This window comes from Pseudorasbora parva, chromosome 24 (genome assembly GCF_024679245.1).
Source record: "Pseudorasbora parva isolate DD20220531a chromosome 24, ASM2467924v1, whole genome shotgun sequence".
In the NCBI taxonomy this organism is placed as follows: domain Eukaryota; kingdom Metazoa; phylum Chordata; class Actinopteri; order Cypriniformes; family Gobionidae; genus Pseudorasbora; species Pseudorasbora parva.
The window spans coordinates 5306279-5332114 of record NC_090195.1 but is presented as its reverse complement, the minus strand read 5'-3'; the positions used below and the strand labels follow the sequence as shown (position 1 = coordinate 5332114).

The 25836-nt window shown below is 38.1% G+C and overlaps 3 protein-coding genes across 5 annotated transcripts; 1 reads left to right on the top strand and 2 right to left on the bottom strand.

The window, feature by feature from the left end:
- Position 1: 1 nt before the first annotated feature.
- Positions 2–9342, bottom strand: coasy (CoA synthase). Of its 2 annotated transcripts, XM_067435262.1 has the most exons (11): positions 9161–9342; positions 8656–8760; positions 7826–8541; positions 4977–5191; positions 4032–4163; positions 2203–2392; positions 1125–1189; positions 946–1030; positions 743–840; positions 254–400; positions 2–174 (listed from the first exon to the last, which is right to left on the bottom strand). In XM_067435262.1, the coding sequence occupies exons 3-11, from the start codon at positions 8502–8504 to the stop codon at positions 103–105; spliced, it is 1683 nt and encodes a 560-aa protein (XP_067291363.1). In that variant the 5' UTR covers positions 8505–8541; positions 8656–8760; positions 9161–9342; the 3' UTR covers positions 2–102. The 2 variants fall into 2 exon arrangements, with proteins under 2 accessions (XP_067291363.1, XP_067291362.1); XM_067435261.1 differs by lacking the exon at positions 8656–8760.
- Positions 9343–10307: 965 nt separating this feature from the next.
- On the bottom strand, positions 10308–18198 carry naglu (N-acetylglucosaminidase, alpha). The gene is made up of 7 exons (XM_067434511.1): positions 17679–18198; positions 15577–15724; positions 15346–15492; positions 14178–14263; positions 13725–13981; positions 12686–13413; positions 10308–11462 (listed from the first exon to the last, which is right to left on the bottom strand). The coding sequence occupies exons 1-7, from the start codon at positions 18089–18091 to the stop codon at positions 10983–10985; spliced, it is 2259 nt and encodes a 752-aa protein (XP_067290612.1). The 5' UTR covers positions 18092–18198; the 3' UTR covers positions 10308–10982.
- Positions 18199–19059: 861 nt separating this feature from the next.
- Positions 19060–24732, top strand: pus3 (pseudouridylate synthase 3). 2 transcript variants are annotated; one of them, XM_067435400.1, is made up of 7 exons: positions 19060–19182; positions 19519–19942; positions 20726–20997; positions 21144–21327; positions 22831–22940; positions 24022–24200; positions 24297–24725. In XM_067435400.1, exons 2-7 carry the CDS (start codon positions 19538–19540, stop codon positions 24554–24556), a joined length of 1410 nt encoding a protein of 469 aa, XP_067291501.1. In that variant the 5' UTR covers positions 19060–19182; positions 19519–19537; the 3' UTR covers positions 24557–24725. The 2 variants fall into 2 exon arrangements, with proteins under 2 accessions (XP_067291501.1, XP_067291502.1); XM_067435401.1 differs by lacking the exon at positions 19060–19182 and adding an exon at positions 19211–19319 and having other exon boundaries at positions 24297–24732.
- The last annotated feature ends 1104 nt before the right edge of the window (positions 24733–25836 follow it).

Below are 25836 nucleotides of genomic sequence, written 5' to 3'. Positions count from 1 at the left end.
AAAAAAAAACTGGTTTATGCTTCTGAAATGATCAACTAAGAAAATCACTAAAATTTTTACTAAATTCTGAACATGAGCTCTGGTTATGCTTTTACATAGCACTCAGAGTGACGATCTGGTTGTTTCTTGCCTCTTCTGAATCCGATGCTGTAAAAGATTCCAGGCTTTCAGTACCTGGGAAGACACACATGCATTATTGACATTAGCTGCATGTTTTGAGGTTGTTAAAGCACATCGGTTGACTTTGACGTACCTGTCTCTGAGTAACGTCAGGCTCCCACAGTGTGCACAGCACCACGTTAGCATTCTCTATTAGCTTTGCATTCGGCCACTGACTCTTCAGTCTCCTCCAGGCATCTTCCTCTTTCACACCGTCACGCTGGACTATACGCTTCACTGCCTGAGACGGCAAGTGTTAACATATCCCTGTTATTTCAATCATGACAACTCTCTAAATAGTTTTGATATGACAATGTATTTGGTCTTGGCAGACTATATCTGCTATGTGTATATATCTACATATAAACATACAGTGAGAAGTTTGTGATCTTTAGTGAAAACTGTAATTTAGTGAAACTTGTTCCCTTTACAAATGTCCAGGATAATCTGTACAAGTCCCATGATCAGTGGGGTCAGAGTTTATTAAGGCAAAAGTCGTAGTTAATAGTGAGAATGAACCCTAATCTACAGTTTGAACACCAATATCCCCAAAAAAACTGTGTCTATATTAAAAGTTTGGTACCTCTTCCTCTGGGATGGTGGCCACCCAAACCTCATGCACCAAATATGTCCATCCCGCCTCGAGCAACACAGCCGCGTCCACCACGCAAACATGCTTACCTAGAACCAGGAAGACAGAATTAATCTCACATACTCAGAAAAGGTGTATGATTTAAAACATGCAACAGACTGAGAATGAAGTGGATGAGAGAGAAAATGCTTCACCCTGTTCTTTTGCTTGTTCTATTCTTTTCTTCACCAGCAGAGCAATCTCAGGCCACACAATATCTGTCAGAGCTTTCAGACGCTCCTGGAAAACACGCACAGAAACACACACACACTATGAACAGGAGGAAAACTGTGTGTTCTGAATTTAATTATATTCATCAGCAGAGTTAAATTACCTGGTTACCAAAGACTTTTCCACCTAGTACTCGTCTGTTGATGGTCTTATCCTCATTAAGAATATCTGATGGCAAAGACAAACAAACTGTTTTTTTCCCACTTTTTCTGTGGGGAAAATCGGCAGAAGCCCAGTACAAATTGATTCAATACACTGTAAACCTAAATATGTTGGCATAAGTCAATTGTTTCCAGTTAAATGAGTAGAACTTTAAATTTAGAGTTTGTACTACGCAAAAAAATACAGACCAAACTCATGCATTGATTGCATAAACATCCTATTAGCTCCAACATTTCACTGTATAAACATTCCCTATAATTCAACTTAAAAACTGTCTTAAGAGTCGACTTAAAAGATGCAGTCTTAAATTTTAAGTATAATCAAATTGGCTGTACAAGTAATTTCAACTCCTTTGTTTTAAAGTAAAATACTTGTTTTAAAGTTAAATACAAAATGAATTTGAAATTGGTTAAATTATTCCAACGAGTTAATGTAATGGAAAAACAATGCTTGTTGCTATGACTTACTCATATAATGTTATTTTCCTTATACAGTCTGACGCAAAGCATGCTGGGAACTTGATATCTACTTCAACTTCAGCTCAATCAGTTGAGTTCACGTTACCTTTTTTCAATGAGTACAATGAACTTCCAGTCATTTATTATGAGTGAAATTAAATCATTTATTGTAGGCAATTTCACAGGCTCTTCTAGACTGGCTAAACCCACCCTGATCTGCCGGCGATTTGATTTCGCCATGCAACTCAGTCTGGAAACCTGTACATTCATTTCTACTGCTTCTGTTAAACTTTTGCGGGAACCAATCACAGACTGGCTTATCCACCTGGAAACACTATTGGCAGTTTTAACATCATGACGGATAGAGAAGCGATGGAAAGTTGCCCGTTGATCACGCCTCTTGTGGTCTAATTGGTTGAAGGACTAACCATTTGCATACAGAGTCATTTGAATAATGCCCGTTGATCACACCTCTTGTGCAGTAGAAATTACAGAGCAGACTCCCCAGACCAATGTTCAATCTTATATTGATGATAGCCAGACTAAGTCTCCTCTCCATACCTGGGCCGAACTCCTGGACGACCTTCTGGTAGGCGGATGTTCCCGGCCGGTAAGCCTCATGACCGAGCTGATCGCAGTCGATCCCCACGGCGCCGAGAGCCTCCAGTCTGTGTGCTATTGAGCTCTTGCCCGACCCGCTGCCGCCTGTCAGACCAATCACATACGGCTCCAGAGACAGATTCGGCTGTGGCTAGAAACAGAAGAGCAGGAAATCAAACCATGATCTATAAGAACTATGGACAAAATCAAAGTAATAAACTTTAATCTTCTTTAAAACTAGACCAAAAGTTAAAATGTTAACACTAAGATGAATGCTAAAATATCACATCACATATGATTAAATGACCATATTTTATTTTATGGTTTATTTAAAATTTTGTTCACATGACAAAAAATAAATAATTATTAATATAGGTCTACACTTTATTTATCTGAAGGAACCCATTTTTTATATTTATAATATTTAATCTTATAAATGGTTACATTAATATTTGCTGATATAGTCAAATAACAAAAAGCATATGTAAATGTACACTATCGTTGGAAAGTTTCTTAAAGAAATTAATACTTTTATTCAGCAAAGATGCATTAAATGGATCAAAAGTAGTAGTAAAGACATTTAAAATTCAAACTAGATGAGTAAACAAACTTTAGAGATGGCTTGAAAGGCCTTATAAAATAAAAAATAAATGGGAGTCTGAACTGAATTGTAGAGATTGAAGTTTAGGACAGCAAGGGAACACACGTTTCTAGCATGCTTCACCACATTGCTAGCATGTTTAAACATGATTTAACATGAACCAGCAGGATGCTAACATGTTTAGCCCTGTGTTAGGATACATTAGTATTCTGATAACATGTTTTAACATGCTAGCATGAATTAACACAATGTTACTAGCACGATTTAACATTTTTAACATGAATCTGCATGTTGCCAACATGTTTTAACTCGCTGCTAGCATGAAATGCCATTTTTGTTAACATGTTGTAACGTGCTGTTTCATGAACTAGCATGTTGCTACCATGTTTTACATCGTTAACATGATTTAGCAAGTTGCTAACATGTTTTAGCATGAATCATGTTTGCTAACATGATTTTAGAGTGATTTCTGAAGGATCATGTGACACTGAAGACTGGAGTAATGATGCTGAAAATACAGCTTTGATCACAGGAATAAATAAAAAACAAAAAAGTTATTCGAAATTTTAATAGTAGTTAATAATAGTTTTACCTTTTTTATCAAATAAATGCAGTAAACATAAGAAGATAATATTTTAAAATCTCCCTACCCCAAAATCTTTGAACTTTACAGAATATGAATAAATATATAATCTCAAGGCAGAATATACTTAAAAGGATTAAAAGGAAAGGCAAAAGAAAAAGCAGCAGCAGCTGAGCCAAACCAGTCATCACATGATCAACATGCTTAGACTGAATATCCTTCATTAAATTCCTCAAGCAGTCACACTCCCATGACTCTTTAAATTAATGTCTGGAGTACCAGTGCTAAAGAGGAGACAGAATAAGGTCTGTCAATTTTTGCTTAATAAACCTTTTGTCCATAATCCTGCACTGACAACCCATCCCAGGGACACAAAACCACCACCACAGGTCTCCTGTGTAAGCATTCATCCTGATGAAGAACACACTATCATGCACAAGAACCACATGCTATTGGCAAAATATGTATGTTTCAATGGATGCATAAATAGGACAGTTATTGACTAATGAATGATAATACAGATAAAGTGCATTATGTGATGGTGGAATTTTAGTTCTAGTGAAAATGAATGAATGAAGTATTAATGAGTGAGCGGGATGTTCATACAGATGGAGGTTTGAGCAGCGTTCCCAGCAATCGTGTTCTCAGACTGGAAGAACTGATCTTCTCCTCCTCGATGTCAGCGTGATGGGCGTCTTTCAACAGCTGGATCTCGGACAAAACCAGTTCAGCCAATCCCTGCGCAGAAACCATCACTTAATCTCACACTAGAAACAAATAAATGACCAAAAACTGGCGACAAGTGGACAACAGCAAAGTCCAAATGCACTGTGGTCAACATAGAAACAACCACACTGATTTCATTCAGTTCAAAGGTCAAAGACGTCTTGTTTATGACTTACTGAGGATTAAACATTTGAGTGCACACTAGACTTTTATTTATCAGCATTATAATGTATAAACAAAAATCCTTAATTTTATATAATACACTATTGTACAAAAGTTTGGGGTCAGTAAGATTTTTAAAATGTTTTTAAAGATGTCTCTTCTGCTCAAATAGGCTGCATTTATTTGATCAAAAATACTGCAAAATTGTGAAATATTAAAACAATTTAGATGAACTGTTTTCTATTTGAATATATTTTAAAATGTCATTTATTCCTGTGATCAAAGCTGTATTTTCAGCATCATTACTCCAGTCTTCAGTGTCACATGATCCTTCAGAAATCATTCTATGATGATGATTTGCCGAAACATTTCTGATTATTATATATTGCGAAAAACAGCATTAATTTGAAATAGTAAACTTTTGTAACATTATCAATCATTTTACTGTCAATTTTGATTAGTTTAATGCATCCTCATTTTAAAGTATTATTCAGTCTAAACAACCCCAAACTTTTGAACCATAGTGTATATTTGTTATCCATTTATTAAAAATAATAAAATAATGACATTCATATATATTTTATGTGTAAAAAAATGTATGCATTTCTGGTGTAACAACAAAATATTTTTTTTATGGCCACTAGAAACAACCAACTTTCTCACATTTTCCACACGCTTCCTGTTGACAGCTTCCCCCCCTTTCCTCGTCTCCTCGCTGACCACAATGCACTGCAGCTCAGGGTCACTTATAGAGGGGCCGAAGGGGTCCGAGAGAGGAACGATTTCATACTTGAGCGACGGTTTGACGTCGTTCAGAAAGTCCTGGAGCTTCTGCACACGCCGATTGTATGGCTCTATCAACTCCTTCAAGACCTTATCTACACATAAGACACATTTAAGTATAAATATATGAGATTTGACGTTTTTTTGTGGTTTAAATTGTCACAGTTGCAAGTGGTTTATCAGTTGATAACAATGGTGGCAAACGTCTCTAACTCTAGTTAAATCACACATTAGTCATTCACACTCCTGGGCAAAAAAAGCCAAAATATTGAGTGATCTTTTAATAGTCTTAACCTTTTTAATTACTGGTCAGAAAATTAGCAAGAATTGTACAAATACTGTAGATAAAGTAACTTAGCACAGAGTTAGCCTTTAAACCTTATTCTGCCAAAAACTTCATTTGATGTATTTCTGAGACAGCAATGGTTTTTTTAAAGGGTTACTTCACCGCTTTTTCATATTAAACTATGTTATTCCCTTAACTAAAACGAGTTGATACATACCTCTCTCATCTCAGTGCGTGCACTTAATCGCTCTGACGCGCGGTGACGATCTGATAGCATTTAGCTTAGCCCACTAAGCCCAGTTCATTCACTATGGTACCAAACAGAGATCAAGTTAAAAGCGACCAAACACCTCCATCTTTTCCCTATTTAAATACAGTTACACGAATAGTTGAACGATCAAGTATGGTGACAAAATAAAACGTGGTACTTCTCTAATCAGATTAAAAAGGTGAACTATAATGTATGGCGGAATAGCACTTCTGAGAGAACTTCGGCTCGGCGCAGTAAAAAGTCCCGGCCGAAACATCTTTCCTCACACCTCCCCCTCACTCTCTCATTTCTGTCAATAGGGAGACTTTTTACTGTATTGTCAGAGAGATTAAGTGCACGCACTGAGACGAGAGAGGTCTGTATCAACTCGTTTAAGTTAAGGGAATAACATAGTTTAATATGAAAAGGCAGTGAAGTATCCCTTTAAGTAGTGCATTTCACATTATACAAATAATGTGTGGTTATGACAATTAAAAGCTTACTGTTTAGCCATTTTGGGCTTGGCTTCAAAGTAGCTTCACAGTGATGAACAGGAAAAATACAGAATCAATGCAAACCATCAAACCAACACATTTTGCTGTAAAGAGGCTCTAAAAAGACAATAGTGTCATTATTCAGCTCAAGTCAATTCAGGGTTGATTCAATAACTGTGTAAAGTTCATCAATTTAGTTAATTTAGTGCCTAAATAAAGTGTCTTGAAACAAGCAGCAATACTCAATGTGTTGATGTAATTTCCATTGAAACAGGAAGACAGGCCGGGACATATCAAACAGCTCCTCCCATTTTTTTAAATAGCCAATAGTGTTTCATTTATATCACAGCTCGGCCAGAGCCGTTGAGTTCGTTAAAGCCACAGTTTCCTTCTAATCTCTAACGTTTTCCCCCCTAATCATAGCGCTTTAAAATACAGAATTCTGTGCAGAATTCAAATGGGTCCGATACGTTTTCTGGTCTGTGTCGACTCGCTCATATGATCCGCTCTGTGCTATCGTGTCTCTGGACCAGAGCTGTGGTGGTTCGGGTGACACTGCAGGGACTGCAGGTGAAAAATAGCCTTTTGGCTAACTCTGGCATACTGACAGAAATGTTCATTGATATGCACTGTCCCTGTAAATAAATAAAAAAACGAACAAAAAAAAACTAATGTAAAACCAGACTTCATTTGCCCAATGGAAAGCATATCTACACTGTCTGAATCATTCCCTATCCTCTATATAGTGCATTATGTGCCATTCACTATGTAAAAAAATAGCATGAACAAGTGACTGATTTTAGCCACATTTTCAGCATCTGTTTGTAGTGTAGGGGGCGGAGCTTCATATTCTAGAGCATTTGATTGGGCAGAAATTCTGAAGAGAAGCTGAGGTGCAGAGTGTTGCCGTCAAAATCATTGAGCCATATTGGCGGAGCATTGTTTTGAAGCAGACTAGCTTATACACTGTAAAAAAATATTTAGAAAAAAAATTACCTGGTTGCCTTAAAATTTTGAGTTCATTGAAATTAAAATTTTGAGTTAATACAATGAACATTTTTTGAGATTCGACAACCTTTATTAAAATATTATTAAAATATTTTGTAAGCATATTGGGTAATTGTGTGCGTTTTATTTCTGATGACGCAGTGAAACATGCCAAATTGTGCTATTTTCATGATTTATCAATTTTTTTATGTGGTTCATATACAATAATATTTTGAGTTTCTATTTATTAAACAAATTTCCTTCATTGTATCAACTCAATTTTTAAATTTCAATAAACTCAAAATTTTAAGGCAACAAGATTACTTACTTTTTTAAGTTAAACCAACAAAAAACAACATTTTTTTACAGTGTAGATAACAATAAGGATAACATATTCATACTAAAAGACAAAAAAATTAAGGTTCCAAAAAGGGTTTTTCATAGCAATGCCTTAAAGAAAAATTTTTGGCTCCCACAAAAGAACTCTCAGTGAAGAGTTTTTAAAACAACCTTTTTTTCTGTAGTGCGAACAACATTTTAATAATCTAAAGAACCTTTTTCCACTATAAAGAACATTTAGTGAAATGGAAAGGTTCTCTGAATGTTAAAGGTTCTTCATGGAACCATCAATGCCAATAAAGAACTTTTATTTTTAAGAGTGTAGTCATTCATCCAACAAACTTGTAAAGATTTCTAGAGGGTCTCTACTTACTTTTTAGAAGTTCCTGGTCACACACACCAATGACAAAACGTCTATTGGCCAGCAGACAGGAAATATTCAGCAGGGTCTTGTGGGCGCCGTGAAGACGGTCAAACGTGCCGCCAACAACCACATCACTGAACGTCTCTAAGAGTTTTAACTGTTCACCTCTTCCTCCTCTATCATCCTCTTCCTCGCCGCTAACCTCTTTTAGTCGCGGGTACAGAAGCACAGATGAGAGACTCGGGGTGCAGACGTAGCAGTGACCTGCGTACTTCTGCAAGCATTGGGTGACAAGCGAGGACTGGCCTGAATCTTGGACGGGGAAGTCTGTCAGCACTACTTCAGGCGAGTGGGACAGCGTCTGCGGGATGGGAAATGGTCCGTTGGTTCCACTTGATGCTGCTGGTTGGCCACGGACATTAGTGAGCAGCACCCTGACGTCAAGGTGAGCACAAATGTCTGCTGCGTTGCTGTAAAGGCGGGAGATGAGAGCGCATAGATCCACCACGGGTGGGATGTAGACAGGCCGCGCCTGCCCACCTGTGCCCAGGTTCAGGCCAGGGTGGAGATGGACGTAAAGCGTGCGCTCAACCACCTGGGCGGCAGACGTGAGTACAGGCGCTATGCGGAGAGGAAGAACGTGTAACGGAGACGTAAGTACCAGGATACCGGTGCTGAACATGGACATGATTGACAGTTGGTGGCGACTTTTTTTCTCTGAGATGCTGAAAGATATAATACAGATATAACACATTTCACACAATGATCATGGATGACTTTATGCAGTATAAGAGTAGGCTTTGTAGATACTTATGAAAAAGTATATCTTAAATACTCACTTTGCATGTAGTTATAGTTTTGTCTATGTAATGTCGTCGCTCATCGTCTTTTGTTTTCACCTACAACTGCTCATTGTCTATGTATTATTGTACAATTGAAATGCGCTATATAAAATAAATTTGTACAAAATTAAATAGAATAAAATAGAATCTATAGCTCATCATGCAATTTTGATTAAATTAAATCAATAAAACGTGGTAAAAAATTAATAATTAGAATAGAATATAAATATTGCTCTTAGTCTTGGAACGTTTGATAAAATGTAATTAAAAAAATGACTAATATGTCAAATTAAAAGAGACATTTCATACACTTAAATATGCATACATATGTCAATAACTAATTTACTGAAACATTTATTAATTTAAAGCACCAAAAGACATGCTTAAATGCAAAAATGCTGAGCTCTTATATGTCGTTGAATATATTCCAGATTCATGCTAAAACAACACAGCTGATCCGGAACAACACACAGTAACAACAGAACACCTCAGCAAAACCTACCTCTAGTATATTCTGCCGATTAGGGTGCTGAGAATGCTAAAAGCGCAATAATACTGCAGAAGACAACTGTCTGATATCAGCCTTCGTCATAATGACCATATAAAACACTAATGTTTTGCTCAGGAGAGCGAACTCCTGTCCAGTTGACCTAGACGGCCATGTGCTGGATTACTGACTGCTGATTGGCTGTCAGTGTGAGTTCCTGCCCTAATGAATCATGGGAAATTTAGTTTTTAAAGTTTTTTCTTCAATTCCCCAATGCTTACGAACTAAACACGGACATATTTCATTTTATCATTTTCTACTTATTTTTTTTTTACCAGCATAAAATGTTATTCCTGAAATCATCGCACGTTTTAGATCAAGTTCAAGTGAGGATAATTATTCAGAAATTCATAGAAATATTTTTTCACAGCTCATCTCAATAGAGCTAGAAACAAAACAACGTCAAAGAGACGTCAGTTTCAGTTGAAACAGCTCAAACATGCATTTTAGTCTGGGACTAGTTTAAGCCTGGTCTGTGAAACTGGGAAAACGTGTTATTTGTGGCATTAATCTGTGCTATTGAGGTATTTTTGCTACAGCTTCAAACTCTTTTGCCCTAAACGAGAGAACGTCATGAGAGTAATAATATATAATAATAATAATAAATACGGTTCTACGTTATTTTACAGAATGTGTACAGTGATTACTCAAGACAGTACTGGTAACTACATGGGTTAAGGTTAGGTTTAGGTTTAGGGGAAGGTGTAGAGTTAGTACCTAAATATTACCCAGTTATTGTAATTGCTATAACAAGTACATAACATAGTACATGCAGAGCAGGACTGTAAAATAAAGTGCTACGTACAGATTTTATTTGACCAAAATAAAAAAATAACTTCTCAATTTTAGCAATTTCTAATATACAAGGTCTTAGTGACTATCTGGCAGTGCTGGTTAACTAAAACAAAATTTTTAAACTGAAAATCTAAACAATGCCGACAATATCAAAACTCAATCTGAAGATGGTAACATATTTGCAATGCTTCACAGGCTCATTTCAAAGATATTTGTGCATCCAATTTATAATTGAATAAAACACAACAAACTATGCATGTTAGCCAACTTCTGTAGCAGTGTTTTGTCTGGCAGATCCAGACGGGAGGAATGACCCAGTTTCTTTTAATACTGTAAAACACTAAAATTACAAAAATGTCTATAACCATGCATCGTCTATTAAACATTTTCCCCATTTCACACAATTTTTAGAGATAGTAAAAGTATATACAGTATATTTGAAATACATTAAAACCTGTATGTCATCAGAAACCTGGAAACAAATGTACAAAATGTTTCTGTACTAGCAGAGTGTACTAGCACAACATGCAAATACACAAACACAGATACAAATGTTTGGACAACCTATTGCAAGAACATTGACAACTGTACTCAAGGGAGAGATAAAAATAACACATTTTTTCAGCAAGATTTTTTTGCCGTTGCTATTGCCCACTATCGCACCCCTGACTCAAAACGCAGAGTGTACTTGTGTTGCATTAAGACGGTTGTGCAAAACAATTAAAATGGTAGCTGTGCTGCTGACATTCTAACACATTCATAATGCAATAAACCTCAGTATCGGATACATAAAGCAATCAGAAGTTTCTACAATACTTCTACTATTTATTAGAATTAGTCTTTCATAATTGTTTGGCCACCATTTTTTGTTTAAAAAAAGTAAAAAGATAAATAAAATGCAAGCATGTGTTTTGACCATTGTTGGCCACCATATCAGTTTTATCCCTAAATGTTTCTGTGGATCAAACTCATAAAGCTCTCTTCATTTTAGGATTTTCAGCACATATGGGTAGTATTTGAGGAAGATCCGTAGTGCAATGTCATATGTGTTGCCTAGTGGTTTGGACGGATATTTCCTCTGGTTGTAGACGAACCCTTTCTCAACCTGGAACACGGCCTGGTTGAACACGTCCTGTTTGAAGGGTCTTCCTCTGTCCAGACACTCCACTAGTGTATTAACAAACAAGCCCCAGCGCTGTAAATAATAGTCTTCCACTAGACCGCCCCACTCCTTGCTGGCGTAGTCCAGGATTTCCCCATCGGGTCCCCATAGGGTGATCTGATTTCGTGCGTTCATATCATACAGCTGTGCCTCGTGCTCATCCAAACCCTGAGACTGAGCCTGCTCAAGCCACACCCCCAAAAGGAAGTGTTCGTTGCTGGAAAGGAGGCGGTCCAGTTCAGGTAAGAGATCGTAGACAAGGACTCCACCAGCGGTCAGGAGGTCAGGAAGCTTTTGGGCCTGAGAATCAAACAAAAATAATAATGATTTCAAAGCTGTAACTTTGTACACACTATGGGGATATCCCGCTGCCAGTGTAGGTTCGAAACAGAGTACGGTTCGCATGGAAATTTTGTAGAGAGCGTACCACAGTACCAAACCTATTAAAACAAGTTTGGGAGGAACACGTTCAAATGATCTAACCAATCAGGAGTGCGTTTCCCAAAGCCAACAATGGTTACAAGTTCCGTTAATACAATTCAGCGGAACGTATTTGGCTAGCAATGCTTTTTTGGGTAACGCACCCCAGTACCCCCAGCTTATATGTGAATAAAAGCTAAATTCATCTGTACATCATATAAATAATAATAATACGTTACATTTATATAGCGCTTTTCTAGGCACTCAAAGCGCTTTACATGGAAGGGGGAATCTCCTCAACCACCACCAATGTGCAGCATCCACCTGGATGATGGGACGGCAGCCATATTGCGCCAGAACGCTCACCACACACCAGCTGATTGGTGGAGAGGAGACCGAGTGATGAAGCCAATCAGGATATGGGGATTATTAGGAGGCCATGATGGACAGAGGCCAGTGGGCAAATTTGGCCAGGATGCCGGGGTTACACCCCTACTCTTTATCGAAGGACATCCTGGGATTTTTAATGACCACAGAGAGTCAGGACCTGGGTTTAACGTCTCATCCGAAAGACGGTGCTCTTTGACAGTAAAGTGTCCCCATCACTATACTGGGGTGTTAGGCCCCACACAGACCACAGGTTGAGCACCCCCTGCTGGCCTCACTAACACCTCTACCAGCAGCAATCTGGTTTTCCCAGTTGGTCTCCCATCCAGGTACTGACCAGGCTCAGCCCTGCTTAGCTTCAGTGGGAAACCAGTCTTGGGCTACAGGGTGATATGGCTGCTGGCTAAACGATATAAAGCGATCAAGTATCTTTAGAAAATTTGGACTAAACTGCTTAATTCAAATTGATTCGTTTTATGATCTCTTTATGAACTTTTTGAAGCGTCAAAAGGTCAATGAAGGGACAGAGAGCTCTCAGTTTTCATCAAAAAGATCTTCATTTGTGTTCTGAAGATGATCAAAACGACATGAGGGTAAGTAATTAATGACAGAATTTAAATTTTTGGGTGAACTATACCTTTCAATTTTCAACTTGTAGTTTAGTAGGTCTGGTTCGGTAGTTCAGAATCAACCATAACCATTACGTTTGTGTTTACCTGGAAAGCATCCCGTATTTCCTTGTAGAACTCAGTTGTAAGAAGCTGAAGAGCCTGTCGTGTCACGTCCACAAGATCATACCGGAAGGTTTCCAGAGTCATTAATCCTGGCGACGCATTGAACAGAAGCTTCCATGCCTTGTAGAAGTCAGCCGGTTCATACCAAATGTCAGTTTGCATGTGCAGGGATGGCCGATGTACCAAAGGACTCCGGTTGTGGTTCTTGTATTGAGGAAGAGTGCAGTTGTACACGCTATGAAACAAGAGATGCCAGGCCAACGTCAGGTTTTCATCCATGGTACCATAGCGTCGCAAGGCGTACATAGAGACCCACTTGGAAAGGTTGACGGGTTCTTTGCGCCAGGCCAGCTCGCTCATGAGTTCATAAACAACTGGATTCTGTTCAATGCCTTCGGGAGTCAAACCCAAACCCACTAGGGTTGAATTCGGGAAGCGGAGGGCTTTGAAGGGGCCGGAGTTAATGCTCTCGACTGTTCCAAACAGGCCGCTATTTCCTCCAAAGTTGTGCAGCATGCACCAGATAAATGGCTGGCCGTAGAAGGAGTTTGTGGAAGAGTAGGCAGGGTTGGATTCAGCAAAGAGATCAAGGACAATCATGCGCCCCAGGGGGACGCCGTGTAACAAAGCCTTGACCTGATCTGGTTTCCAGAACGAAGGGTCACTGATAAATAGCCAGCCCTGCATCAGCCAAATTGCTTGAGGGTCCACTGCCAGAGAGAGAGAGAGAGAGAGAGAGAGAGAGAGAGAGAGAGAGAGAGAGAGAGAGAGAGAGAGAGAGAGAGAGAGAGAGAGAGAGAGAGAGAGAGAGAGAATAAGTGATCAATGCATCTGTGTAAACAGTTGTGTCTCAAACGATCATGTGGTTGGGAACCCCAACTGTGCCCCAGTTAAGAAACGGGTCAATTATGGGTCTTAAAATTAGAGCAAATGCAATCCAAAGTGCCAAAGAAAAATTTGCAGCGCTAAAACAATACCACTTGAATTACCAACACTTGTTGATGCAAAAGGGCATAGTTACCTGAGGTCATAGTATTGAAAACGGCACGGCTGATAGACGCCAGGTAAGTGGGGTCTGAGGAGGCTGGGATCATCTCATTAAAGGTGTCTGTGTTGTAAATGTGGTCTGTTCCAAACTCCTTAATGACCTGGGTCAAAAAGAGCGCTCCTATTCGCTGGAAGAGCGGGTCCCGTGGGTCCAGCACATAGGCGCAGGAGTAGGTACAGTTAAAATGGCTCCAGGGGCTCAGCTTGGTCACATTTGCTTGGGGAAACAACCTACGGGACATTACTAAATGTGATTATTTCTGACTTCACTATCAAATATCTGAAAACAGAAGAAAAGAGAAGTTTTCACAGCCGTAAAAATGTACTCAACAACAACCAAAGCCACTTTGTATTTCAAGATTTCAAGATCTGGATTATGCACTCCTGTAAAATGTGTGAAAGATATAGTTAAGGAATATTAGTTTACCTGGTAATACCTTCAGGTACGATTCCTGAAAAAGCAGGCAATACAGGTATCATCCCAAAAGATCTCATACGGTCCAATATTTTAAACTGCAGGAATAAAAGTTAAAATTTTTAAAAGGATTTTTAATAAAATTCGAATGCGACAATGTGTAACAAGATTTTTACATTTTGTCCTCGTTGTCCTCATAATCCTAGTGTTGTTGGTGGTTGTTTTGCTCTAACATATAACATGCTAGCAACATTATAATAATGATCCAATCATTGACTCTTAAGGTATTTGCCTATTTCAATTCAAACAGAGACTTTTTTGGGACAGGCAGTGTATATGTTTGCTTGGGTTTTGATCATGTTTATTAATAGTTCTTATTAAAAGCACGTTGGTCTATAACTAAAGTAAGAATAAATGTGTGTAATATATATGTTTAAAGGTGCACTATGCAACTTTCCGTCCACTGGAGGGCGCCTATTCAAAACAAATGCGTAGTTTGATGACGCAAAGTGTTAGCGCAGCATCTTGGGAGATGTGGTCTTCACCTCACAGCCTGTGGAAAATAGGACTCGGGCAGGAATCACGTTCATGGATGCGGTTATTAACGTTACTGTAGTGTAAAGCAGAGCAGGACCGAGAGTTGTGGACCTGAGCACGGCCGCTGGAGCGATTGTTACACAAATACCCGCCTCGCGAATACCGGGACTTTTATTATGACGGGACGGGACACATTCGCCGGGCGCCTGCACTGATCCGCTCTTCCGGTTATGATTTTGAGGTAATGGAGCTCTGTTTATCATATTAGATACATTTAAGTGTGTTTAAAACGATGTTATGACGTTACTCCGTGTGTTCACTTGTTCACACTGCTAAGAGTAAAGCGCTCCTGCCAAATAAAAGCCGAAACCGAGGGTAGCGCAGATATGACGCAATTGACAGGCGACTCCTCAAACGCAATGCTGAAACGTCCCTGTCCTTAGTTAAAATAGCAATTTTCTCACAATTTACAAATAGTTGGAAACATCTGGGATATTTTAGGTACTCAACTGAACAAAATATATAACACCGGCCTAGTGGTTTTTGGATATTTTACTGCAAAAATACTACATAGTGCCTACATAGTACTACACCTTTAAGCTAGTTCCTAAAAAGACAACAGGTTTTTGTATCTGCTCAGTACCTGCAGGTCGAGCTGTTTGACATGCCAAGACTGAGGAAGTGGTCCTCCCCACTGAAACAGGTTTCCCATGCGGTTCCACGCTAGGAAAGCTGGACCTGTGAAGAAGCGATCCACCTCAGACTGGTTCAGACCGAGAGACAGATAAACCTACAGTACATCAGGAAAGAAAACAGGCAAATATAAAACACTGATAATATACATTTATAAAACTGAATTCACAAATACTCTCACCTCTTGCCATAGTGCCTCCTGTCCAGTGAATGCCAGTGGAAGATTTATGCCATTCAGTGCCATCCAATCAATCTCCCTCTGCCACCTCGGCCAATCCCACCACACGGAGGAGTAACTCTGGGTACACACGTTCTGATAGTACCTGAACCTAGAGTTACACAAACACTTAAAAATATGAATTTGCTGAAATAGGTTTGCTGTCTCAGCTCAATGGTTGTTATCTCCTACTTGTGACGTACTTGGCAATACCATTTACTGTTTTGGAGCTGTAAGGAACATGGCCTCATTCATAACGTCATAATCACATTGTGTGTAAATTCGCCGGCGTCTCTGAGGGACATAGCACAGGCCAGCTCATGCAGAACTAACAAGGCAAACACATAATCAGACATCAAACAAGGTTCGGCTACTATAAGCGTATGAATAATAGCGGAGAGAATTAACAATGCTGCATTTTTTTTCATTAGCCTGCAGATCACACACACACACACACACACACACACACACACACACACACACACACACACACACACACACACACACACACACACACACACACACACACACACACACACACACACAGTGGGGGCTGCCGTGATTGGATCTACATGAGAACATGTAGAAGAAACAAACAACTGCTCATTAGAGGACAAGATGCCTGCAAAAACATGCAAATAACAAAATGAACAAAGACACACAGACAGACAGTCTTACCTAGACAGCTAATAAAATGTGCAATGTCAGGTTAAAAGCTTTAAAAACTATATATTTGGCATTACAAAATACATTATAGTACAGCTTAATCACATTGAGAAAACTAGTGATAGTTACTAGTATATTGTTTGATATCTGTGCTACACCAGACAATAAATATCAGTTATTTTGCAACTATTTTATGGAATATGCAGTACACCAATTGTGTTTGACCAATATGGATATTTTCTTTACATGATAATTTCTCAAATTAAAAATTGTACACAATATATAAAATGAAAACATAAAAATGATAATAATAATAATAATAAAATAAAATCGTGTGTGAAAATATTGCCAGTATATTTAGAATTGCCATCAAGTTATGTAAAAAAAATGGCAAATAATATCACTAATTAGTAAAAATATCTGGAATAATTTTAATTTCTGGAATAGCTGAAACTGGTATGAGATTCAGTCCCTATAGGAATAAGAAATTTTGCTGAATATATGACAGATTTAAGAAATAAAATGCGTGCATATGATAAATGTGACCATAAACTATAAATATGTATCACAGGAATATTTAGGTTTGAAAGCTTTATTAACTTGAATTATCAAAAGTTATTGATAGAAACCGAGCGATTGGCATTTTGTTACAATATAAAATCATATCCCAATAATCCGCTCTAGTGTGACATCATTTAATTGCACTGTGATGTCATTGATCTGTGGCATTATTTACATATGATGTCATGTATGGATCAGTGTCAAATAAATAATAAAAAATGAAACCAGACCTACATTTAATAGGGATATTGGCTGAAACTTTGTTATTTTGGTTTTGCGCTTATGTAAGGAAATACTGGACAAATCTAAATATTTAAATTTGATAACATTGACTTTTTAATATCCCCTCAAATAAAAGGAGGGAATACTATATTATAAATGCAATTTTATCAAAATTTCATATGTACAGTAAAAACATTCCTTTTTACTTATTTTACTTATTGTTTCGATCTCCAATCAGTGGGGAAAAAAACAATCAATAAGTTTATTTTAGTGCAGTCAAATCGATTAATCGTGGTTAATCACATACAAAACAAGTTTACATCGTGTGTGTGTGTGTGTAAGCACACATATTATAGTACACACACATATTATGTAAACAAACTTTTATTTTGGGTGCGATTAATCTATTTGACAGCACTATTGCCTGTGTTTATGTGTGTATATATATATATATATATATATATATATATATATATATATATATATATATATATATATATATATAGTATACACACATTTGTATTAATATTAACAGACATATTTATTATTATATAAAACTATAAGTTCAATAAGTAGGCTAATAGATTTAGCTGATTTTTAAAGCACCTATCGTGTACCTGTGCGGTGTGTTGATGCGCAGGACGCCGGTGAGAGGAGGCAGGGGTCGGGGGAGATTCAGCTGATCTCCAGACCAGGACACATGGCAGTTGCAGAAGTATTTCAGGTAGTTGTATATCCCGGTGGCCACCGCGACCCCCGTGCTGCCCACTGCCAGGATCCTGTTGTTTTTCGCGGATCGCAGCTCACACACGTCTAAAGTGTCATTAGCCAGAGTCCTGTTGACTGACACGATGAACTCTCGAGCTCTGTCGCCCAGCAGTCGCCGGAGCAGCTCCGCCACAGCTCTGGACTGAGTTTTATCGCTCGCTCGGGCTCTCAGATGCGCGAGAGTCTGAAAGTCGCTGCAGACCGATTGCAACAATGTGACAAATAAAAGCGCGAGCAAAGCACCGCGGTTGCAATGTATCATCTTGAGTTCTGTCACGTCAGTCGCATCGCATCGGTGCTACAGATGTAGGTTAAAACTTAAAACTTTTCTACTATTGATTTCTTTCGCGTGAGCAGGAAGCAATGTGTGTCAATGGGGAGGCAGGCGACCAATCACGAGACTGTCTCAGTGGCTTCGGAGGAGCTTTAACCAATAAGAATTCCAGATTGAAAGAAAAGTTGTATCATCATGTGATTCTATTCCATAATATATCTGATCCCTATAATGACATAAACTCTACAGTTGTTATGAGGCTGATCAACAGCATAAACCGTTTTTTAAATTATTATTCTTTTTTTACAGTCTATATGACATAAACAGAAACCTTAACGATGCTTTTCACAAGGAAGAAAATGAGGAAATATAAGGAAATAGAAAATTGCAATCAGAAAGTGGATGATAAGTATTAATCTTTCCTGTTCAGGTGGGCTGTGCACATTTATTATTATAATAAATCGAACAACCTTTCAGAAAATAGTAAGCCAAAGGCAACTGTGGCAAGGAAAATAAAGAAAATGGTCAGGGAGATAAAGAAGATCCCTTCAATTGGGAACTAGACTGGCACATGTTTAAAAAAAATGCTAAATATACAAAATCAAAAACAATATAATTATATTTATACATAATGATTATTATTAATCACTATGATTTTATTATTATAAACATAGTGATAAATAATATTCATTATGTATAATTATAATTACATTGTTATTTAATAAACTATAAAATCAACTACAATAAAGCAACAGAATGCATGTATCATTTTATTTTATTATTGCAATGTATTGCATTTTATCTTATCTTACTTTATATATATATATATATATATATATATATATATATATATATATATATATATATATATATATATAATTTGTAATTCAATTAATGAATTAATTTAATTTAAGAAACTGCAATGAGGAAGGCATGACACGAATAAATCAGTGTGTGAATGTGTCAAGACTTTTATTTTGAAGGATGGTTTGACGGAAGCCACCGTGCAGCGTGCTGTGTTTAAAAGTTACTGTTCATAATTTGTTATTTAGCTATTTTCATGAAGCTTCGGGAAGGATGTGAGTATAATTACACGAACATACTTGTGTAGTTTTATAAACGATATTTTATTAAATGATTAGGAAGCTTAGAAAGGTGATAGAAAGCAAACACGTGGAGATTTGCACATCTTTGCACATTTGCACATCTCCTCCAGGTCTCTATAGATTCTATAGAAGCATCTGTTTGACAACTGCATACATGTACCTTATTATTAAATAATCCCATTATACACCGAAGCTCACTGTAGAATATTGCACAATTCTCTGTTTACTGTTATCATTAACTAGAACTGCATTCAAACATTCACACTTGGTAGTGGAAAGCTGTTATGACCTCTGTGATTTATTTCACAGATCTGTGTTTACTGTAAAGATGTCAGAAGAGGTCCTGCGGGCTCGTGTGAAGGCTTTGGAGGAGGAGGTGGGGAGACTGAAAGCTCAGCTGAAAGTAGAGAGAGATGGAGCTGGAGCTGGGGCAGAGGAGAGGACTGAAGCTTCAGACAGCTTCAAACACCAGGAAGGTGAAGAGAACAGATCGAGACAGAAGAAACGAGAGAGGCCCTTTGACTTCTCTGCTCACCCTCGCAGACACGTGGCACTGCGGCTGGCATATCTCGGCTGGCAATATCAGGGCTTCGCCGTCCAGGAAAACACAGACAACACCGTTGAAGCCCGGCTTTTTGAGGCACTGCTGAAGACGAAACTGATCCAGGACAGACAGACCTCCAACTATCATCGCTGCGGCCGCACGGATAAAGGAGTCAGTGCTTTCTCTCAGGTACTGGGATCAGATTTGACTGAATCTTGTAATAGTTAACCGAGTTATGGGAATATTTTCCAGGGTTCCTACTACAATCTTGGAAAATAGTGATACAATATAATACAAATTTCCCTCAGTGTCTGATATCCAATATTTAAATTTTTTTTTTATTTTGACATAATAATAATCATTAAACTTAATTGAAACAACTAAAAGCCTAGCATTAATTATGAAATTATTATTATAACAATTATTATAACAACAATTATTATTTTTTTATTATTTAAAAATATTTTATTTATTATTATTCTCATAACATTTACACGTTTTTTGTGATCTGAATAGTCATAAATTAGTTTTCAGATTTTGTAATTTAATGGATTCTTGATATTCAATTGTCTTCAGGTTATAGCCAACTAATTTATATTGATATAATAAACTTTTTATTTCACTAATTCAGAACAAAGTTGTAATTATTTTGTCTTTTTATTTAATTTAATTTTGACACAGTAATAAAGATTCAATTATAACAACATGGATTGTGAAGACAATATATTTTCATATTTTGTAACATGAATTATGAAATTATGATTATTTACATATTGTTTATTACTTTTATAAATAATTAATAAATCATATTTCATTAATTATCATTATTATTGTGAATATCTTAAAGCATAAATAATAAAAAGTATTATTATTTATGTCATTAGATTTGTTTTTTGTGATCTGTATAGTCATACATATATTTTCATATTTTTGTAAAGTCTTGGATTCCTGATATTGACTTTTTTCCTCCAGGTTATATCCATTGATCTGCGCTCCACACAGTATGGAGGAGGATTAGGTGTGACTGTCCCGGCTGACGTGGAGGTCAAAGGCAAGGCTTCTGCAGAAGAATTACCCTATGTGAAGATGCTCAATCGAGTTCTGCCCCAGGACATCAGGATACTGCAGTGGGCCCCTGTAGAAAGCGGCTTCAGTGCGCGCTTCGACTGCCAGTCCAGAACGTACAGATACTACTTTCCTCGTGGAGATTTGGATGTGGAGCGCATGGCAGAGGCTGCTAAACGGTCAGTAGATGAAAACTTCAACACTATAACCGTGTCTACTTTGAGTCTGCTTAAAGAATATTATGTTCAGTTACTGTTATTTTAGTTTACATGGTGTTCAGGTGCTTCAACACAATGGTTTATTCTGTGTTTCCCTGGCCATGCAGGTATGAGGGAACACATGACTTCAGGAACCTGTGTAAGATGGACGTAGGTAATGGAGTCTTGCAGTTTCAAAGGACCATCTTGTCTGCCACCGTCCAGCCAGCCCAACTCAACCCCACTTGTCCTAACGACCCCCACCAGCTCTACGTCTTCCAGGTCAAGGGTCTTGCTTTCCTCTATCACCAGGTAAGGAGCCCACCTCATACTGGAGGCCTTCAATGCTAAAGCTGTGGTTCCAACCAAGGGGGGCTGATGATGACTTAAAATTATATAATATAAGACAAAACAAGTTTTAGAATGGCTAAACGACTTAATTCACTGGAAAACCTGGTTATAGAGGGTATGAATTAAAGTCACTTTCCTATCGTGGATAGGACATGCCCCCCTCAGCCAGACTGAGTGGCAAAAAAAGCTGCTGCATGACTGGAGTTAATAGGGGAACTGCAAAAATGTGAGTTAAAAAAAACAACTATTATCAGTTTAAAATAAAGGTTGGAGCTGATATAAGTGTTCCTTACAACTTTCTAAAGATCCATAGATATTGGCATGCAGCCAGGATCGTTATCTGATGTTAATATGAGCCTGATTTCGATGCCTTGGGCATTTCTTGTCAAATCTCATTGTATAGTCAAATCTCAGTCTTTCTGCCACTCAGTGGCCGTAACCGCAGTCACGACGGCCAACGGTGACGTCCCATGCATAGCATATATAAAAGTTACCTTATTTTAAAAGTCATTCCTGATCTGAAAACAGTAGCTGTCTTTTTTTGTTGTTGTAATTTTTAATCAAGTTAAACAAATTAAAAATCAGAAATTTACTTGACAATAAGGTGAATAAAAAATAAATATTTAATTTTTTTTAATTTGATTTCAAGTAACAAAAAAACCTTGTAATAAAACTGTAAATAACCCTGCCTGGAAAATTCATTTAAATTAATACAATCTTAAAATGCCTGGGGTATTTTACTAGTTATGAAAAGTTTGAAAATATTTTATTGGGTTGAATAAAAATTGTGATTTTTATCCTTAATCACTATGTGGTAAATCCCAAATGTCTAGAAGAGTTATTTAAATTCATTGGTTAAAGAGAGTAAGAACCTTGAAGAGTATTCGGCTCTTAAAACGTATTAATTTAATTATTTTGATCATACTTATATTTGATTATTTACAGATCGTAAGAGTGCCCATAGATTAAAATAAGTCTCAAAAACAAAACTAGGGATGAGGGCCTTTACATGATGTGTACAGTGGAGGACCTTGAAGTCAAAAAAGTTTATATAAATTTGTTGAAATGACCTCTTTATTATGTAGTAGTAAATAAACTTGTAGAAACCATCTCAGCCAGTTAAAGATCTTTGTTTTGGTTTTAAAGGTTACACTTAATTTTACGTGTACTGACTGCGTACTTACCTCAGAAAGTACAGGGTAATATAAGGATGGGTTAGGGTTGGGTGTAGGTTCAGGGTCTCGCGCAGCCAGACCTTCAGACCTCCAACGGTCTGTGGGCGTGACATCTGAGGCTACCTAGAGTTATAACCCAGTTATTGAAATAACTATAATAAGTACATAGTATGTACACAAGGTACAGGACTGTAAAATATAGTAGTATGTAGTGTACACTATGCAGTATTCACTAGGAGTAACACTTCTTTTATTCCATTCCGATCATAAGCGATCTTTGCTTTTGCAGGTTCGCTGCATGATGGCTTTGCTGCTGCTGATTGGACAGAAACTCGAATCTCCAGAAATCATTGATCAGCTGCTGGATGTGGAGAAAAACCCAAGGAAACCTCAATACAGGTGTGTTTTATTTCAGCATTTCTATAGCTGGATCCCGTGTGAAGTTGCTTAATGTCATTTCTTGGCTTAGACCAGCATGGACTGGATTTTTCAAGATTCTTAAAGACCTGCAAGAATTTTTAGTTTTCATGATTTAATTATTGACCATTAAAATCATCATAAAGTCAAAATGGACAAATCTTGGAATATGCAGTATTTATTATAATTATAAATATATGTTATAAATGTTTACTGGCGTGAAGGCAGGGCAACCCGTCACTCACATGAGATTGACCAATAGCAAACCACAACCATACAATGAATTCCCCATGTCCCACCCTACATTTATTTATTCCAGAAGCTGTTTCACTTACCGTATTTTCCGGACTATATGTCGCTCCGGTGTATAAGTCGCATCAGTCAAAAAATGCGTCATGACGCGGAAAAAAACATATATAAGTCGCACTGGACTATAAGTCGCATTAGGGCAGAGCGGGAGCCGCGCGCACATGCCAGCACCCGCTCGCGTGCACTCGCTCGTGCCCACTTCACTGCATAACCCAAGCAGAAGAAAGAAAGTTTGAAGTGAGTGAGAAACTTGTAAGGGACTGGTGAAAAGCAGAGGTTACTTTAACTGTGATGAAGAAGAAAAAGAAAGCTACTTGCGGACTGTAAGCAAGATGGCCAGAGCTGAAGGAACGAGTCCACAGATGGGAGAGGCTCAGCCGGGCGAGATGAACGCTGTGTGAATCGTTCTCCGCTGCATATTTTACTACATGCTGTTTGCATTTTGCAGAATAAGATTTTCTTTATGGGGGCATTTTGTTTGTGTTCAGTCTTTCTAAGTTGTTGTCTTTAAGTAAATATTAGGCTACAGGAGCAGCATAGAGCGCATTCTCGCGGCTATATTTTTATTCTTGTCAGTCAGTATGAATTAAATTTAATATATAAGTCGCACCTGACTATAAGTTGCAGGACCAGCCAAACTATGAAAAAAAGTGTGACTTATAGTCCGGTAAATACAAGTCACAATAGGAAAGAAAAGACTATCGAACAACATCCATTTCATGCCGACTTTAATTCTAGATCCTGTGTTTTGTAGTATGGCGGTGGATTATCCTTTGGTTCTGTATGACTGCCACTTCGAGGGTGTGAATTGGAACAATGAAACTGAGGAGGAGACCCACGTCCTGAATTCACTGCACCAACACTGGGTTCAGAATGCAGTCAAGACGCAGGTTCTGCTCGGCATGATCCAAGGCTTTCAGAACACTAACACAGGTGTGTGTGTTCATATTGAAACTCTTGATGTCTAGAGTCAAATACTAACATGTGAATCCATTATAAATTATAAATTTTTCTGTTTTTGTATTTTAGAGATGACTTCTCTGCAGTGCTGGCTCATGGAGGGTTCCAGGCAGAGGAAGTACACGCCTCTTCTAGAGCGGCCGCGCTGTGAGAGTTTGGAGTCCAGGATCCAGCACTTTGTGAAGAGGGGGAGACTGGAGCAAGAAGAAGGAGAGAACGGGGAGGAGATGACTGTTTTTAGGGGGAAAAGATCAAAACATTCCCATCTGACAACAACAGACCAACTTCAGGAGCAGAACTATGGAGCAAAAACAGAAGAAAACTTATAGTTATGAACCCTTATGTTTTCTGCTTTGACTTTTAATGTGTACAGAATGATTTAAAGGCAAAATAGAAACAATTTTCTTTTTTTCTTAACTCTCGGCAGCACAATTACCTTTCCCAGTAACACTTTTACTAAAGGACAATTACCAAGTAACACTTTTACTAAAGGATTGCTTTGTGTGAATTTGAAAATGAGACTGTTCCTTATTTATACACAAGATCAGGGTGCAGATGTGGCTTTAAAAGTTGGAAATGACCAATTACTGTCTCTATATTTTATTGGCAAAATTTACTGACTCAATGCATGTGGCTGAATTATTAATGCCACATTGACCCAGAATATGTTTTCCTTGGTAAATGCATTATATTGCATTGTTTTGGGATGTCTGCCTTTACATACTCATGAACTTGAATGACATCCCGATCTTAATCCAAAGGGTTTAATATGGAGTTGACCTACCCTTTGCAGCTATTAGAGCATTCCACAAGGTTTAGGAGTGTGTTTATATACATTTTTGACCATTCTTCTGAAAGCGCATTTGTGAGGTCAGGCACTGATGTTGGACGTGAAGGCCTGAAGCTCGCAGTCTCTGCTCTAATTCATCCCAAAGGTGTTCTATCAGGTAAAAGTCAGGACTCTGTGCAGGTCAGTCAAGTTCCTCCTCATCTAACTGGCTCATCCAGGTCTTTATGGACCTTGCTTTGTCTGCTGGTGCGCAGTCATGTTGGATCAGGAAGGGGTCATCCTCAAACTGTTCCCACAAAGTTGAGAGCATGAAATTTTCCAAAATGTCTTGGTATGCTGTAGCATTAAGAGCTTCTTTCACTGGAACTAAGGGGCCAAGCCCAACCCCTGAAAAACATCCCACACCATAATCCCCCTTCCACCAAACTTTACACACGGTACAATGTATTCAGGCAAGTACCGTTCTCCTGGCAACTTACCAAACCCAGACTCGTCCATCGTGTTGCCAGACAGAGTAGCGTGATTGGCTCAAGAGTCCAGTAGTGGTGTGCTTTACACTACTGCATCCAACTCTTTGCATTGCACTTGATGTAAAGCTTGGATGAGCTGCTCGGTCATGGAAACTCATTTCATGAAGCTCTACACACTGTTCTTGAGCTAATCTGAAGGCCACACAAAGTTTGGAGATCTGTAGCTATTGACTCTTCAGAAAGTTGGCATCTACTGCACACTGTGCGCCTCAGCATGCGCTGATCCCGCTCTGATTTTGTGTGGCCTACCACTTCGTGACTGAGTTTCTAGTGTTCCCAATTACTTCCA